Below are 19,700 nucleotides of genomic sequence, written 5' to 3'. Positions count from 1 at the left end.
CTAATTTAGTCACTGTTCTTTAAAAACAACAGAACTTGACATTTTTGCAGATGGCAGGATGTTTTAAAAATATATGATTTAAATAAAGGCTAACCTTGAATATTAGTATGTGGAGGATGGCAATAATTGAGTCATATGAAAAAAAAATCATTGACTCACTTCAGAAAATGGATTGTACAGTAAATTATTTTTACAACATTCTGTTTGTGCCAGCAATATCAATATTTTAAGTGACTTGATATCATATGCTGACATGGAGAGTACATAAAATGCTTTCCTCTATAGCAATAATTTCTAAATAACTTCTAGGTAATATTTTTTATTATCAATAAATAGTAATAATTTATTGGGATTTCTAGTGCAATAGTTCAATTCATGAATATGTTAAATATTTTTAAATATCAGATCTTTTTCAAACTTAAGACTTATTTTAAAATTAAGTTCAAATGTTTCATAGTGAGAGTTAAAGTTATTTCATGCTGATTCCAAAACAAAAATGGAGCTGATGTAAATCTATGCTGAAATCTCAACTAAAAATGTGATGGAAAACTTTTTATTCTGCAGAAGGGTGGCTGCCATTAATTTACTTGCAAAATCTGCTATTATTAAATAGACATGTTTTTATTTTCCAGAATGAAGTGTTTATATTTGGGAAGTGATCTTTATCACCTCATTGGATTTCAGATTGCTGAGCCAAATTTGTATGATTTTGTGTAGAACAGAATAGCATAACTGAACTTAAGTGTGTTTTACTTTTTCTTTTTTTTTTAACTGTCAAGCTTATCAAAACAGGCAATACAGGAAACAAATTATTAGGGACAAAGAAAAAAATTACTATTTAAAATAATTGGAATTTATTGAATTAATTGCAAGAATGATCTGCTTCACCCACTAACAGAAATGAAGCAGTTCAGTCTTTACATGCTATGTTAGGAGTATATCCAAGATGCTCATTAGTGAACCTACCCTCTCTGTTGAAGAAGGTTTTCTCAAGTGGCCTACTAATTAATGCAAGTTATCATAACATGGATGCCTGATAACTGAGAACTAACAGCAACTCAGACTCACTCGGAATTGACCACTGAAGCAGTAGTAACAACTTTGATGCTTTCGGTGTCATTTGGTTTCGAATGGGAGGCAGAGAAACCAGGATCCATACCTGTACTTGTTCACTGTGTACTACGTGCTTCTGTTATACTTTGTGTTCTTACAAATCTAAGGTAGAACATTTTTTATAATACATAGCTGTTTTCTAAAACTCTGTTACATATTTCAGCTGACAATTCTAAACTGAAGTTTACGAGGGAGAGTTCTTGCCTGTTAGTTTTTGGCTGCCAGCAGCCTTCCCAATCCAGTTTCCATGGGAACAAGAGTCAGAGTGATCTCTGGAAAACAATGTAAGAAAAAGCTTTTAAAAAAGCATTATGTAAATCCTTGGCCTTTATTACCTTTGCTGCAGAATATCCTAGTATGCCCATGGTACATTAACTGCACACAGTTCATTGCAGTGGCATGTAGTCTGTATCTTGCAGGCCTTTCCTAAGGCATCATTTTTTTTCCACTCCCTTATAGGCTAAGGACCATGCAACATCTGACCTAAAGCATACGTGTAAGGCCTTATCTGCATGAAGAGAGAGTAGCATCTATCTGTAACAAAAAACTGTATGCACCCAGCTGTCTGAAGTCTTTTATGCTTAGGATGTAACCTTGATCCCTCGTTTGCTAGAGCAAATCAGGACTCCTGTGAGGCCAGTATAGCTGTTCCAGATTTATAGCCGTCTAAGAGCAGTGATTTGTTCCAGCAGGAAAAAAATCTTTATGATGTGTGCTGTGACAGTGTTTGAATATGAATCATTAGTGGTCAAACCTTCCTTGAGTAGTTGAAAAGCTTCCTGAATTCAGTGGAGTGGCACTTTGTGAATTTACGTCAATGATGTGATTATAAAGTGTATACTAAATGGTAGAAAATCGTAGTTTTACAAACACTGTCTGAAAGTATAAGCAACTATAGAGAAACAGCATAGGAGATCCTTCCAAAAGCATAGTACATACCATAGAATTGTCATCAGACTAGGTTGGTGTCGTTGCAGTGACCAACAGCTGAAGGTTTACATTTACTTGTTGGAGCATAAAAATGATTTTAAAATATCAAAGAGCAAAGGAAGAGACCTCCTTAGAACTGTCTTTTGAAGACTTTAAGACACAATAAAGTATGATTTGTGCTTTTCTTTTGTAAATATAGTTGAAAGGTGTACTTTTTCAACCAAAAAATACAGGAGAAAAAGTGTACAAAATCAGTTTTACTTTATAGACAAGCGAAATGTAAATTACCTCCCACAGAAAGCTTCCAGCAAAAGAGGCATTCTGAATTGTATTGAGATGTACATAAAGACCTTAAAAGAGCCTGCTGAAGCCATGAGGAAGATTCACATTAATTTTGACACATATTGAATGAAGGTCTAAGCTTCTTTGAAGTTCAGTTAATTTCAGCTGCAGTGACTCATTATAGCCAACATGAAATCTAGTCCAATGTACTATGGGCTTCATCTGTAGAAAAATGTCCCAAATACTAGCACTTCGATCAGGGAGGCAAATCTAGTATTACCTGTATTAGGCTTATTATAATGATCTTTACCTTCAAGGCTAGAAGGACTGAGTTATATGATATGCAAAGCCTAACAGAATGGGCAAACTAAGGAGCATTATTATAATATGCCATTAAATCAAGTCTTGTACTGTTGTTTATCACCATAATATTAAATATCAATGTTTCTTTTTGCAGTGTAGCTACTTTTTTTCAATAATGGTACTGCTGATTAGGTCATCTTTATGGGAGGTGTAACTGAGTGTTGAAAACATCTGTTTCTTTGTTTTATGTAGCTTCCTCCAGCTTTGCAATGCAACTTGAAAAGGAGAATCATTGAGAGATTCAAGAAGTCCCTCTTCAGTCAGCAGAGCAATCCTTGTAATCTGAAATCAGAAATGAAAAAGGTGTAGTACACCAATTACTACGTGTGGTTGACTTCGTCTCTTCTTCTATTTGAATTAAGCTATCAATATTAATATCACAAAAATATAAGTGTAAGATTCCATTTTAAAAAGGAAATATTTAGAATATTGTCTATCCTTTATTTGGAAAATATGGAGGCTTCTTAAGTAAGCAGTTTCTGCAGATTGGTTTCAAGTTTGTGTCTGATCATTAGAACATTTTTTGTAAATGGAAAGGACCTGCTAGCTACTAATATGCAAAACCAGACTTCGTCTCATCAGAGCTCAGAAAGAGAAGAGGAAGGAAAATGTAACTTTCTGTGGCAAAAGCTGATAAAGATTATGTAAGCTCTTAATTTATGTAAGATCTTATTAATTTATTATCAGTTTGCCAATATTATTCATGTTTTGGAATGTATTCCTACTCAAACTATGAATTTTAAGAAAGCACTGTCCCAGAGTGTCTTGAATATAGTGTATCTTGTCCTATTGTTGCATAGTGTGTTAGCAACAGTTTAGTGTCATCAGTTTAAATACTGCAGATTTGCAAGAATGGCATGACTAAAGAACCATGCCTGCATGTTTTCCAGTGACATGCTGGGCACTTTCCAACAGAGAAAGCGCTAATGACTAATATCAGAATTTCTAAATGTTCCTTCAAAACCTGCTGAGAAGACTGTAGTCAGCAGAGAATCTGAAAAGTAGTTCCTTGGCATCTGTGTACTGTGGGAGACTGTGAACCTAAATTATTTCATTTTTGAATTGGTGACAATGCAGTTACTAGGTATGCTACTGTATCTAAAATCTGATGACAAAGATAGTTAAAGATGCCTCTCTCTGAGCCATTGGTTTCATGCCAATTTGCTGTCCTGTAAATCAAGCTGGGATTTATATTAAACAATTCTTGTATTTCAGCCATAACATTGAGTTCATGTTTTCAGGAAAGGGTGCCCAAAAATATGGTAAGACAAAGGCAATGTTTATTATAAAATTAACCTAATTTTCAAAAGCCCAAAAATAAAGGAACTTATTTATGTATAAATTTATAAATGTTATCAACTGTAAAATTATGTTAGCTTCAAACCTATTCGACTTGAACCTGAAGAAAAGGGAAGAAATGCACTTTTAAAAAAGTAAATGGTAATAAATGGAAAATGTTTGTAATGCTGAATGCAATTCTGGGCATTTCTACCTTGAAGAAAATAGGTATAGAAATATTAACAGAAATCAACAACAAAAAGCACAGTTAGAAGGATGGAGAACTGATAAGCATCAGTGAATAAATGGTACATATTTTACCAAAATCACACCATAAATGTGTTGGGTAACATGGATATCATTTAGAGGTAATAGGAAGAACCCACACAGAGAAAAGAATTAGGTTGAACTCCTCCAGCAAGTGGTGTTATGAGGTAGTGCAATTTCTACAAACAAAATGTAAAAATCATGGTTTTTAAACTATTTTGAATTAGAAAACCTAATTAGAATAACAGACAAAAAGATTCCTCCAGTGATTGGTGGTGGGGTAAAGGTCGTCCAACAACAGATATTCTTCTGTTTCTGTAACTGTGAAAGTGTTAACATGCTGCAGAAATGCATAACTGGAATTTCTCTCCTTAAAAAGATACTCTCATGTCAGAGTTGTTACCAGTGGATATTTTCAAAACTAGATGGTTTTAAGTTTAATGTCAGTATCCTTGTTCACATAATCAAGTAGCTAAACTGACTTGCAGGTTTCAGAAGCTCTGGGATCCCTCTAATGGAAAGGATACCACTTGAATACAGACTAACAATTTCACTTGAAGCCCTAGTTTTGAAAACCAGAGTCATCGGCTGTTTCTCTCCTAGGTTCGAGGGAATACACTTCCCTGTTTATGACATATTATTCAGGTAGTCTAAAGAACTCAATGCTTTATACGAAGTGCAGGTTGGCATCTTATAATGTTCAGTCAGTGTTTCTGGAGAGAAGGTAGGACATTCGTAATTGTGTTCACCGCTTTTTCATTAAGCTAAAAAGTATTGAAATCTCCTTTGACTTCTGATTGCACTGGGAAACATAGGAAAGGGTAAACTGCCTCATAGAAGTCTGAAGTTTTGGCAAAAGGGAAGGGCGGAGATTTCAGGTGTCCTTTGCTTTTTTTATCTTTTTTTCTTTTTCTTCCCCAGCTGCTGCAAGGTTCTCCTGAATTGATTGAGCCCAACTTCTTCACAGCAGATTGGCATGTGGTATTTCTCTCTTCAGGTGGAAATATGTTGCTTCCAGATGATAGAAAAGGTAAAGAAAGCAACAAAACCTCTGTAGTGGCATATGTATTTCTAATAAACTGAATGGTATCAAAGCAGAGGGAATTGCTGCTCTAAGGTCTGTCTTTAAAGACAGTAAAGTTATGTTGACTATACTGATTTTCATTATCAGGTTTTTTTTTTGGTTGGTTGGTTTTTGTTTTGTTTAATTCCTGGTAAGATATGCAGTTTACTGCTGATGGAACATTCTACTATTTTAACAGAATATATTCTGGAATTACAAAGAAATATCAAAGATGCAAATAACACATAGTTAATCCATGAAAATCAATAGAAGTGTTTGTAACTGAAAATATCCAACTTAGGATTTACCTGTCCTTCCACGTGATTTTTTTTCAAACAAACTCTATTTAATCCTTATGTTTTTCTTATGTCATGTTTGAAACAGTTATACTGGGATGATTTAATTACCTAGCTAGATCAAGCCCTACAAATTTGAGGAGGGAAATGCTACGTGATATACCGCATCTATATAGTGTAAAGTCCATACTTGAGAAAATGAATAGCGCCAGATATACTTTGGACTAGTGATACTCAAGAGTGACAAATCATGAACTCCATCTTTCATCAAACCTACCATCACTGGCATCATCTGGGGTGGGGAACCACAATTCCTAGTTCAGAGACTTGTTTCATCATACGCCTCTTTGTGCAATGGACAAGGAAATGTGCTGCCTGTATTTTGCTATTCGTGCCATTTCCATTCTTCTAAATACAGGAAAAGCTATGTTGCAATCCATGGGCTAGAGCACATAGTAACATTAAAAATTGTGGTGCCAGAAAGAAGGGTGAGAAACTTTGGTTTTAATGGCCTTTGTATTGAAACTGGTATATCAGTTCCACAGCGTATTGCAAAAACTGAAAATAATACTAGGTGTCAAGGGTGATATTTGAGTAGGAAATGAGTCCCTAACAATCACTTTAAATATGAGCTTTATTTTGTTCCCTGAGACAACAATGCAATTTGATCAGATGCTTAGTATCTGTAATTTTTGAATCTCTTAACCTGCAAAGAATACCTTTGTTCTCACAAATTGCTGCTCGCTGTGTGGCCTTTCCACTATAAATTGAAAGTAAGGAAGAATAAGAAAGTTGCTTTGCTGTGTTCTGTTACATTAAGTATTTAAAATATTTTTAATCAGTTAGAACTCTTTCATAATATGATAATCTTATGTGCCTCAAATGTTCACATCATGCCATAAGATGCCTCCACCTTTGCAGGGGGTCATTGTGGTCAGTGGAATAAGCTGCTGATAATCAGGCATCTCTCTTGTCATTATGTTTGTAGTGGGATTGCTAAGAAACTGATGAGGGAGCATAAACCCCACATTCAGTAGTATTTGCCTTTTATTTTAAGGTGTTGTTGGCACTTCTGACATAGCAGAAGGGACGACATACGAACAGTTGCAGGTAAGCTATAAATATACCTATATGTATTAATTTATTACTTTTAATAAACACAATTTACTGAAATTAATTTCTTTTATCATGTAGACTCTAATTGAAGAGGTTCTAGAGGAAAGCGGTTATTACAATTTCTCTTCTAACAGGTGAGTCTGTTCAATTTAAAAAGAAAAAGTTAATTATGATCTGCTAAAACCAACTGTATCATCTGCCTGTTTACATGATTGCAATTTCAGTTTAAACTCAGTGCAACACGTGGTTTATTATAATACATGATTTATTATAAAACATGGAAGCATGGACTGGAAGAAATGTATGTGGGACATATTAGCTAACCTAAGCAGTTTTTTTTTTTTTGGCCGCATCTGTTTTCTTCACTCAGATGACAGAGTGGTACAAGTTTAGCAGCAATTTCCTCACATTTTTCCTATACAAAACCACATCTGAACAAAAGTTTCATTTAAATAGAAGTATATTTTATTATAATACTCTACCATTACAGGGTTGAAAGGATGAAGCTGACATACTTAGTTAAATGTTTGAGTACAGCACACAAGCAGAATAAGTGGTTGCTAGCACAAAAGTGCAGGGGATGAAAAAAAATGTAACGGTCTTTGAAACTAGGTAAATGCCTTGTCCTAGAGATGGTATATCTTTCCTGCAGGAAACCTTTGAGGAACACAAGAAAGAAAATACATGAAAAATATGATTATAGGCCCAACATAAGCTTAGCATTTCTCATTCTGTTTACCGGCTCACCTGTTCTTTACTATCTCAGATATTCTTTAATGCTAAAAAAGTTCCCTACTTCCATCAAGTAAGTTTGCTCCTTGTCTTTGCATTAATCAACATTTTAAAGCCTGGGAACTGCAGTTAGGTTTTCTAAAACAAATAAACAAACATATACCCACCCCAAACCCCTTATACAGATATTAAGAGGTTTTAAGAATTTATCATTCCTGGTGCCTCAGTGATATTTTCCAGTTATTTATTATCTCTGCAAACTTTTCTGTATGGATTGACTCTAGCTTGAAAAATTTCAAATATTAGGCTGAGTATTTTTATAGGCTACACATTAAAATGGAATTCCAGTTTACAAGTGTCTTGCAGCTGCCAGCTGTAAGTATTGAAAAATCATGATTCAGCACTCCCAAAATAAAATAATAATTCACTCTTTAAACCTTCAGGGTATACTTGAATCATGTTTACATATCACTTTTGCAGCCATGAGGTCTAACAAATTGGTTTATAAGTGTTTTCAAGTATTTTAAATTTTTGTCCTAATCACAAGCTCCCAAGATTTGGTGCTGTAGAAAAAAATCTCGCAAAACTTATGAAAAAAAAAAAAAAAAAGAAGTAGTAAAAGGCTCTCATTTTTAACATCAAGATCTAGCAAGTCTTATTATAAATGTATAAATGTGTTGTAGCTGTATAGGCATTTATCTCACAGACTGGCAAAAAGCATCTTACTGCAATTAACTGTAATGAAGCAGGTGTGTGCTGAATATCGACTTGAGTATTTTACATAAACTACTATAAAAATAAGATATCTATTAATGGAAATCATAGAATATCTCAAGTTGAAGGGACCCATAAGGATCATCGAGTCCAACTCCTTGCTCCTCACAGGACTACCTAAAGCTAAACCATATGACTAAGAGATTTGTCCAGATGCTCGTTGAACTCTGACGGGCCTGGTGCCATGACCACTTCCCTGGGGAGCCTGTTCCAGTGACCGACCTCCCTCTCAGTGAAGAACTTTTTCCTAATGTCCCATCTGAACCTCCCCTGACGCAGCTTCATTCCATTTCCTTGTATCCTATCGCTGTAAATGGGATCGCTGAAATGTAAAGGATGCTTAAAGATTGCAGGCAAATGTGCTAGTACTTTCAACATGTAACACAGGAATGCCACAGAAATGCACATGAGACTAACAGCAGTAAAATAATTAACATTCTGTTTTTCCTGATTTATTCAGGACTATTTATTTTTCTGCTGTGCTGGAATTCCCTAGAGAGTAGTTGTTCTGTAGAATCTTAAGTTCTTTTTCTACACTTTTTGAGATTTTATTTTACAGGAGACATAAGAGAACATTCTTCACAGCCACACAGGATGACAGTGTAGTGTAAGGTGTTCTTTCTATGCTTTGTTTATCCTGCAGATGGGAACAGGGGGAAAAGAGCAAGCAGTACATTTCCACACATACATAAAGTCTGGAGAAGGCCAGTGGATGCTCAGCATCCTTCTTCACATTCGTGGATATGCTATGTATTTTATTTTCTCAGGAGCACTGGAAAATTGGAAGTCACATTGTGTTTCCCCTGAGTCATGCAACTTCTTCAGCAGCACTGATAATATGTTACCCAGTCAGTGCTGATTTGTGCTTTATTCATGGGACTTGTAGCAAAGACAAAATTGATTTTGGAGTGAGTGAAAGGAACTGGAGTGAAATCTCCTTATAGGTATGAATCTCCTTAGAAGTATGTTGTCTAGATTTGATTTTTTTTTTTCTTCTTGCTTAGAGTTGTTAATGTGCATGTAACAGCTAATGTTGTAGACTTTGACCCACTCCACTGCATGTGTGTCTGTCACTCTAGCATGTCCTGGCTTTAGCTGGCAGATACAAAACAGCTATACTGCAACCCAGTTGTTGGTCTATCACCGGCAACAGTATGTTTCCTTGATTTTTCACTATGCTTTTGAATCCTGTTACCTGCTGTGATGGATAATTACGTTTGGTTCCCCTGTCACTATTGCATTACTTCTTTTTCAGACAAGGTTCTACTCCCAAATAACATACTATTTTTCCTTCTCTTCCAGAAAATTGACAGATCATGCTTTGGCCTTGGCTGTCAAAAACATGTCTCTGTTTCCAGAGGACTTGACATGTTTTCTAAAGTACACTCTGCTCAGTGCCATTCAGAGCTTTCAGAACTTAAGCAATTTTTTTTTTAATTTGCTTCTCACACTCTCTCCAAATAGCCAAACAGTCCAGTTTCAATAGCTGTCCAGTATTGAATGATTCATTTGGCTAGCAGACATGCATCATTAGGTTTCACCTCAAACTCTCCAAACAGCTTAAGCAAGCTAGGACAAATTAGTTTCTCAAGCTGCACTGCAAGTCACTTATCGGTGTCCACCATCACCTGGTTTTGTTCCACCATACAGAATTTGGTTTGCAGCCCTCAGAGCAACATCCTATCACCCATTCTTACTTAAAACTGTTTTAAGCCTTGCTCTACTTCCTCTCTTTTATACACAGTGAAACATTTCAGAAGCAACTGCAAATTTTCCAGCAGAAACTCAGTATATCCTGTAGCTTTCTTGGGATCCCCTTCTTAGAAAAGTGTTCACAGAAAAGCTTTAGAAAAAAGTACTAGGAGTAATGAATACCTGTATCTTGTTTGCTTCAGCAACATATAAGGCAATACAGCTATTTTTAAACTTTCTTAGCTTATTTTAAAAGCTTTTAGTTTAGATTGAGATTTTCAGTTTCGAAGATGGGAAGTTGTAATGATGCAGCATGTGTGGGTCTTTCACAGTGGAATCAGAATGATAGTATTTCTAACAGGAAACAAGTTGCCTTCCCTTCTGCCCATAATAAGTTTCTAGATCTTCTAACAGAAATGTGAAAAAAAAAAAGAACTCCAAAGGCTCAAAAGTCCTCAGAAGGCACATCAGAACACCACAAACTTGATTTGTGAAGTTGCAAATTTTTAAAGATGTTTCTTCATTTTAGGGCCAAATTTCTTCATGATTTCTGACCAAGTTAACTTGACAGTATCCGTTCCATATGTTGAAAGGCTACACGGTGAATTCTGGTTTGGAATGAAGAATTCCACAGCTGCTATGCAACAACATGGGATGTGTGCTATTGCTAAAAGCACTATTAAATGCAGAATAAACAGCTAGATAGCGTATAACATAATAATACAATCTCCTACCTCGTTGTGGAACACACTTTATAGAGAAAACATTCTGAAGATATTTTTTGTTTATTTTCTGGTTTGGGGGGATTTGTGTGCATTGTCTGTCTTTCCCATTGCTCTTGCCCCTTGCTGTGCTGTTGCCCCTTCCTTCCAAAATTCCAGGAATATGTGATGGGAAACCAAACCTTAAGTGAGGCGATGACATGAAAATTATAGTAGGATGAATAAACTGTATAAAGGGTTAAAAATGATTCAAGCAACTTGATTGGGTGGTGAGAGAAACATGAATACTTTAGAAACTGAGACAGCTTCATAAGAAAAATGTCATGCTTTTTTTTAATCCATTTTCATTATAATAGTAATTACTATCTCAATACCAGTCATTTCATGGGGATTAATGACCAGCTGAGGATAATGACTCTCAGCTTTATCTTGAATAATCAACTTGTGCCCATTTATCACTAATCTCCTGAAATTACTCAACACTCCAATTGTATTACTTATTTATACAGAAATTTGGTAAACATGCATAAAAAAATCCCTGTAATGTTTCAGAATTATTCTATTCACATCCATTGTGCTACTCTTTCTTTTTTTTCTTCTTCTGATTTAATATACTGCACAAGAGGAAAGCTCCTTGTTGTTTGTGAGCCTATTTATGAATAGGACAATGAATACTGGTTTCAAACTTTTATCATGCTTTTTTATATTGAAGTAGACATGTAATACCCAAATTGATGCAGAAATCTATTTTTAATAAATTGCATTAAGAGACTTAATCCAAGCAGAAACTCAGTTATATGAAAAATTATTAGTTGTAAATAAATGAAAATAGCAATGGTCAGAGGCAGGAGTTGTGTTCAGCTGAGTGCTGTAGCTTGGTCATGGTTTAACCCCAGTAGGCAGCTGAGCACCACACAGCCACTCGCTCACTCCCCCACAATGGGATGGGGGGGAGATTTGGAGGGTTAAAGTGAGAAAGTTCATGGCTTGATATAAAGACACTTTAATAGGTAAAACAAAAGCCACGCAGGCAAGCAAAACAAAATAAGGAATTCATTCACTACTTCCCATCAGCAGGCTGATGCTTAGGCATCTCCAGGAAAGCAAGGCTTCATCACACCTAACGGTTACGTGGGAAGACAAGTGCCATAACTCTGAACATCCCCCCTGTTCCTCCTTCTTCCCCCAGCTTTTATTGCTGAGCGTGATGTCATATGGTATGGAATATCACTTTGGTGAGTTGGGGTCAGCTGTACCAGCTGTGTCCCCTCCCAACTTCTTGTGCATCGCAAGCCTACTTGCTGGCAGGGCAGTGTGAGAAGCAGAAAAGGCCTTGACGTTGTATAAGCATTGTTCAGCAATAACTGAAAAACTGGTGTGTTATCAACACTGTTTTCACCACAAATCCAAAACATAGCACCATACAAACTACTATGAAGAATTTTAATGCTATCCCAGCCAAAACCAGTACAAGATCATATGACCAGAGGTCTGTTTATGAGAGAAAGGTTGTTTCAACATTAATTTTGTAGGAAGAAAATGGTTGCAATGCAAGTAAGAATAGAAGGAAACAGTCTTCATAATCAAGTGCATATATTGATATGTTGTCACATATAATTTTCATAACTTTGTTCATTTCAATCTTTTCCATTGATATTGAAGTTTTAGAATTAGAGAAGCAACCATTTGTGTAGTTAGAAAGATCTGTTTCATGAAGAGGAAAACTGTCAAGTCTGGTTCTAATGATAGCTATACATTTTTAACTACTCAAAGAATAGCTTAAGGTATTATTCACAGAAGGATAATATAGCTCAGGAATGACAGCAAAGTCTGAATTTTGCCTGCTTGAGGCAGCTCTCATTTGTATTGGGACTATAGTATACAGGTACATCGTTCAAAAATAGAAATGCATTAATGGAGCTTTTTCTAGCTGCAAATTCTTACCATGTTATCTATTTATTCTTCAACATTAATGCACCTCTTTAATTGTGTTACATGACTAACGGATTCAAATTTGTATTTAGGTTAGTTAATTTTTTTAATCTTCTAGAACATACCAAACTAGACAGTAGGTGAAAGTACACAGCTCCAGTGCTCCTGGAATCGAAAGTGGATTTTTTGACTTAGTGATATCTAGGTGATTTAAGACACTCTGCTACTTTTTATTCTGTTCCGGCACCACTTCCTGCTAACATTGCATGGCATTTTCTATTAATTGTTTTCTTCTTCCAAATGGTTCTCCATGTTGATTCTTACTTCTTACATCTCATACATACAAAAGAAGATTGTTTTGGTTAGAAATGTTTATTAGAGTCATATCAGTAGTCTGTTCATTTGTACTTCTCCCCAAGGAGGTAAAAATTGTCTGACAAAGCTCAGCAGTACTTCTTTTTTTTTTTCTTCTAAACATTGGTGGCTGCAAGAGTCTTTGAAGTACCCACCTGGAGTTCTGATGACTATCAGCTGAGGGTCTGTGTGGCACTGCAAGTATGCAGCCCTATTCCCACAGACCAGCATTCACTATATCTTTTGAGTTAGCTGTCCTTCCACCAAGAGGCAGTATTGGCCTACCTTTCCCAAGTCACAGATTCTACAGAAATTAGAAAAAGGAGAAGCAACATGAAAACATGGGGTAGCAATTGATCCTAGCTTCAGTTTCATCCAACTCCTAGTGTAAGGCAGTAACTAATCCTTGTCACATTATTGAATATAGAGTGTTCCAATGACAATGAAATGTGTGGCCAAAAGATGGATTAAAAGACATTTGCTGAATAGAGTTCACCACGGCACATGGTGATAGTCACACTGCACCTTTGCATGCTTGCTAGAGACATAATTTTTACCGAGTTGTTACATCCGCACCAATATTGGCTGTACTGAGAAGATAGATGTGCCAGACTTCCTTTTACTGGTAGAGTGGGGCTCTAGAGAAATAATGACTTATAAACTAGGAAATGTATGCCTTAGATCCTAGGGCACTAGCAGCTGTGCATGTCAAAATCAGATGGCCAAGTGTGATAAACTTATAGCTAACTGGATTTTTACAGAATTGCAGGAACATTCTGGTCATTTGAGGAATGGCCAGTAATCTAATGACACAGAAAAAGGATTTGCATTTTTCTGATATTACAATACCATAGCAAACCACTTTTCCCACTTTGGTTGGTAAGTCAGTCTTTATTTTAGGGTTTTTTTTCCTGTGAATCAGAATGATAGGAACTGTAGCAGAAACTGTTTATTGCTCTAGCAGTTAGTCAGTATCCAGACTACTAGATTTGGCTAGTATGAGGGCTGCTAGGTAGAAAAGACTTAGATGTAGAATCTGGCTGTAATTCGTGAGATTACATTGTACAGAACAGAGAAGTGAACCAGGGATCCATCTGGTGCAAGTACCAAAATAATCTGATCATGTGGTAGGACTGTCATTGATGCAGAACCTCTCACCTCACTCAGCTGAAGATTCTCTTTAGCAATGAGATATGTGGAAAGGTGCATTTGACCTCCTGCTGGGAAAAATGAAGAAGCACCTGGCCTGAATTTTGGCTGACTGGTAGGTACCGAGTCACTGATACAGTTCAGTGATGAATACACAAAATTAAGTGGTCTCCTGACAGCGGGAATGCCTGAAGTCCACACTATCTGTAGAAAAAGTGCATGTTTATGAAGCTGTCTGTCAGCATTTGGTCTGTGGGAATGACTGTTTTCAACACTAGGCAGATGGCTCTGATCCCTTGCAGAGATCACATGTCCTGAGCTCTCAGACGTTCTTATATGAGCTTCCCATCTTTGAGTAGAAGCATCTGTCATCACAGACTTGTTTGGCTGAGATAAGATGGGTTTGCTCTTGCAGTTCTAAAGCAGGTCTTTCTATCAGTTTGAGGAAAAGATTTACTTTGAGACTGACTTCTATGTGTCTGAGATGTCTGCTTGGCAGAGTTCTTGTATAGAGCATAGACAAAGTCTGTCAAATAACATCAAATAAGAAGGCACCTTCTTACTCAAGGTCGTTCAGAAAGCTTACTGTAATCTGGAATCATTCTTGCGCTAGCAGACCTGTATCTTATACAGCTGCTCTGAACTAAACACTTTGAGTTGAAGTAAAGAGGAATTTTTCTTTTTTTTTTTTTGAGGCTTTAATGGTTTCGTCCAGCTAGGGCAGTTCAGCTGAGGAGAATGTAATACCTTTCCATGTCACAGCAAGATGCTTTTGAAAGGAGTTTTGGGAATTCTTAGGTTAGGTGAAAGACTGAAAGTTTTTGCAGAAATGGAAGACAAGGTTGGCCTCTGTTCAGAAATTAGGGCCATACAAAGATAAATTATTTTTAACTGTCTCAAGATATCCTTCATGACTGCGGCTAGGGGAGGAATTGCCCATTGTTACATAGGCAGCTGTTTTGATATAGCAGTGTAAGATACAACAAAAGCTATTCTAGGATGTCAGTATAGTACTAAAAGGCACAGCATTCCTCTAAATACTGTAGTTGTGTCCCTTGTCCTTGAAGACTGCCTTTTTGCTAGCAGAACTTCCATTAGGAAGATAACAGACAGTCAGATCTTCGTATTTCTGACACAGTTCTCCATAAAGGTAACTTTTAGGCCTCATCAAAGTATCAGCCCCAGTTTTGAAAGTTAATTTGAAGCCTTTTACTTAAGACCAATCATGTGAAAATTATGTAAAAAGAAGGAATAGCTGTTTGTCTTACTGGGATTTTGCATCTGTAAAACACCTTGATCTCCTGAGTTTTCCATGTTTCCATGGAGTCCTGTAGCTCTAGAAATCTGTGCCATGGAAGGAGCTGGAAGATTTTAGCCTTTATAGCACTGTATGAAGGCACTGAAAGTATGAAGCTTAGCCCTACATTGCTTGCCCATATTAAAAAAATTCTAGTGATGTTTTCTTTATTAACTTGTGTGTTAGAGCAAGGATTTAAAATTTGGGCAAGAAAGTACCAGATATGACTTTCACCTTTCTCTTAGAAATTCATGCCGATGTAACCAAGTTTTAATTTTGAAAAATCACACTAGGTGTATGCTTAACAGTAGCCTTAATAGAGCACTGAAATATTTTCAGATCAAGATATGGGTTTGATGGATGGACTGTTAGATGGATAAGAATTTGGGTGGGTGGCCACATCCAAAGACTTATAGTCAATGGCTCAATGTCCAGGTAGAAATCAGTAAAGAGTGGTGTCCCTCACAGGTCTGTACTGGGACCAACACTATTTGATATCTTCTTCAGTGACGTAGCCAGTGGGATTGAGCACACCCTCAGCAAGTATGCAGATGACACCAAGCTGAGTGGTGCAGTTGATTTGTTTGAGGGATGGAATACCATCCAGAGGGACCTTGACAGGCTTGAGGACTGGGCCCATGCAGACATCATGAAGTTCAACAAGGCCAAGTGCAAGGTCCTGCACCTGGGTCAGGGAAATCCCCAGTATCAATACAGACTGGGGGATGAATGGATTGAGAGCAGCCCTGCAGAGAAGCACTTTTTGATGATGGTGGATAAAAACTGGACATGAACCAGCAATGTCCAAGCCAGCACTTGCAACCCAGAAAGCCAACCGTATCCTGGGCTGTGTAAAAAGAAGCATGGCCAGTAGGTCAAGGGAGGTGATTCTCCTCCTCTACTCCGTTCTTGTGAGACCTCCCCTGGAGTACTGCATCCAGCTCTGGGGTCCCAGAAACTACAAGGCAGACATGGACCTGTTAGGGTGGGTCCAGAGGAGGGCCACAAAAAGTAATCAGAGGACTGAAACATCTGTGTTATAAAGAAAGGCTGAGAGAATTGGGGTTGTTCAGCCTGGAGAAGACAAGGCTCCAGGGAGACCTTATTGCAGCTTTTCAATACTTAGAGGGGTCTTATAAGAAAGATGGAGAGAGATTTTTTTACCAGGGCCTGTAGTGACAGCAGAAGAGGCAATGGTTTTAAACTTAAAGAGGGTAGATTTGGACTGGACATAAGGAAGAAGTTTTTTACAATGAGGGTGGTGAGACACTGGAACAGGTTGCCCAATGGAGTTATGGAAGTGTTCATCATTGGAAGTGTTTCAGGTCAGGTTGGATGGAGTTTTGAGCAACCTGATCTAATGAAAGATGTACCTTCCCATGGCAGGAAGGTTGGACTAGATGATCTTTAAAAGTGCTTTCCAACCCGAACCATTCTATGATTCTGCTTTTTACACAGGTACAGTGCCCCATTGAGGATTATGTTACACACGTAGGGGGCTGAATGAAAGTTTGCTGTCAGCCTTCAGTCTATGTGTTTTGTTTTTTTTTTTTTCTTATGTGTACTTGGCTTTACAACTTTAATAACAGTCTTTCAGCTTAGGGATCTCTATCTACATGTGTTGAAGTATGTGTGCAAAACTATAAATTATTTTTAATATTTTTTCTTTCCTTATTACTGGAATACTTCCATATCTTTCAGCACTTCAGTAATCAATGTAACACTCTGCTTCCTGAGGGACCATGTGTATAGAGGAATGTTTGCAAAGGCTTTGGATATCTGCTTTGTACGTATTGTATAGAAGTATTCAGGGAAAACTTCAGAAGAGGTCTTACTCTTGGAATGGAGAGTGGTGGAGTTTTGAGACAAAAAAGAGACACCTGTTTTACTTTCTTACAACGCTGATTAGGAGAAGTCTTTACATCATATTTTCACAGAATAATTATAACAATATAATACAACTTGATTATGAGGCAATTTTCACCTATATAATGCCGACAGAAGCAGCTCCATCACTTTCTGTGCTAATTTTCTATGTAGCAGGGTAAAGAGGAATTAGAAAGGGAGAAAGCAGCAATGTTAAAGACCTTCTTTCAACTAGTTCTCCACAGTGCTGAAGTCTCTGGAGATGTTACATCAGCAACATAAGTTAAAGGTGGCCCACAAATACATTATGTTGCATTCAGGCCTCATTGATTAGCTGTGGGAGACCTTTGCACCATGCTGTTCTAATTCTATTTGTGTGCAGTGCAGACTAGTCCATAAATTTTGAGTCAGAGGATCATTAGACGAACTAATTCCCTGTGTGTAGCATAAATGATAGAATTCCACCCAGAGATTTCTGCATCAAACTTTGTTGTAAACTCTGAACTAAAACATTTCTTTTGATAGACTTCTGAGATTCTTTGGCTTTGACATCATGCTTGTACATCAGCTTTCTGCTAAAAGCGCCAAGATTGATCCCATACCTAGTGACTGTGAATAGTGGGGAATTCTTACTTCCAACACATACTATCAATTTTTTTCCCCCCAGGTATCTCTACAATCCGAGGGGAACAAAGAACTGTCCAGCAAAAGAAGAGAACTTGTAATTCAGAACAAAGGGTTCAGAATTGTTCCTCATGAAGTCAACCTGCCTGTACTTCAGCTGAGGCTGTCTGATTACCAAAGGCGCAAGCTTTGCTCATTAAATAGCATCCAGATGGAATTCCAGTGTGGGACACGTTCAAGAGACCTCACGTGATATTTCAGGATGATACTGTTAACTTTAGCTTTGTTTACAGCATAAGCACTTTACGAGGAACATTGGGAAAGATGCTTCCAGGTTTATACATTAGAAGGAAAACACAATTCCTAACAGTACATATCTTTTATTTTTATAATTTCTTTAAAAGAGTTGCTGCATAGTCAGGTTTTCTGGAATGATAGTTCAAAGCCTGTAACCTTATTTATATCCATATATGTCTTCTATGGGAAGAAAAAGAGCTTTGCAATATGATCAGACAGAAAATTTATGTAGGTTCACTGTACCAGGTTAGAAACAGTTTAATCACCATCAGTATGATTTTAATATTTACAAAGAATTTCTCTACTTACGTTTCGATGGTAGCAATTTCTAATGCTGGCATGACATGTTAATAGTCATTATTTGCAACTGGCATAGCTTCCGAAAAGATTGTTATTTTAAAAACAGCTGGTTTTACTGCTATTTGAAAACGTCTGTATATTATATATCTGTCTTTAGGCACACATTATATAGATCTGTGTATATAAAATGTCATGTACATTTGTATACATTTTATATACACATTCATTTACTGTTTAAGAGACTAAGTAAATTAAATACATGCTTTGCTGCTAATCAAAACTGTAGTACTTAAAAGCACTTTCAGAATTTCAATATTTATTCACTCTATATTAAATGGAGATAAAAATGTCTCAAAGCAGTAACAGAGAAGCTATTTTTTGTCTACAGTTTAGTAAGGAATACTTACTAAGTGCAAAGGCTTTTCTCTACAGTTGATACTGTGGCAATCATAACTGTTGAAAATAACCAGAATGCACTTGGTGATACAGCTCTACTAACTCTGTTGCAAATTATTAACATTATGGTCATCACATGACTACTCATAAGTAATTTGATACAGATGTATGTTGTGTACTTTTCATAGGCTGGCAATGTGTTTTGGTTTTTTTGTTTTTTGGTTTTTTTTTCCCCAGTGGTTTGTTTGTAACTACAAATAGCTAACTGTCTTTCATTTCCTAACAATTCAAGTGTATTATTTCACCTATAATGTGTGACTTCAACATCCTGAATTGTGAAGCAGTGAAAAAGGACCCAATGGGCAGTGTAAAAGAAATAAAAATTAAAAAAAATATTATCCTTTTTTCACATATATGTGATGTAGAAAGTTATCAGGTGCTATCTTTATATCTATACAGTGGTACAGTAGTGATAGTAAAGGTCTGTTAAGGGTCAAGACATACGATTCTTAAGGTACCACCAGCAGGTAGTTAGTTTCCACCATGAATCACCATAGATGATTAATTTTCTGCAATGTTACCAATAAAAATCAATTCCTATTCTAGTTCAGAGTGTTAGTTTTGCTGTGCTAGAATGGAGAAAGGGAATGCAGTATGGTTAAATCTGATAGATTCTAAAGTAAATCCATGCTATATATGGCTGCCAGTGGAACTGATTACACTGATACTTTATCCAAAAAGACTTCACTTAAATCAAACCTTGATATGCTGGTCCTACTGAAATTACATATGAATTCTCTTAATAATTTTCCATTAAAATAGTGTAAAACCAATCTACACTTAAAGTAACCTATTTT

The 19,700-nt window shown here is 36.6% G+C and overlaps 1 protein-coding gene across 1 annotated transcript in view; it reads left to right on the top strand.

The window, feature by feature from the left end:
* NEK10 (NIMA related kinase 10) overlaps positions 1 to 17,845 on the top strand; it is a 104,673-nt gene extending 86,828 nt beyond the window's left edge. Inside the window, exons 32-36 of the mRNA XM_059819071.1 lie at positions 2,881 to 2,991; positions 5,155 to 5,263; positions 6,650 to 6,702; positions 6,787 to 6,842; positions 17,752 to 17,845. Coding sequence (XP_059675054.1) covers positions 2,881 to 2,991; positions 5,155 to 5,263; positions 6,650 to 6,702; positions 6,787 to 6,842; positions 17,752 to 17,845 — 423 coding nt within the window. The remainder of the gene's footprint in view (positions 1 to 2,880; positions 2,992 to 5,154; positions 5,264 to 6,649; positions 6,703 to 6,786; positions 6,843 to 17,751) is intronic.
* Positions 17,846 to 19,700: the final 1,855 nt, after the last annotated feature.

This window comes from Gavia stellata, chromosome 6 (genome assembly GCF_030936135.1).
Source record: "Gavia stellata isolate bGavSte3 chromosome 6, bGavSte3.hap2, whole genome shotgun sequence".
Lineage (NCBI taxonomy): Eukaryota > Metazoa > Chordata > Aves > Gaviiformes > Gaviidae > Gavia > Gavia stellata.
The sequence above is the reverse complement of the archived record's forward strand: the minus strand, read 5'-3'. Positions and strand labels throughout refer to the sequence as shown.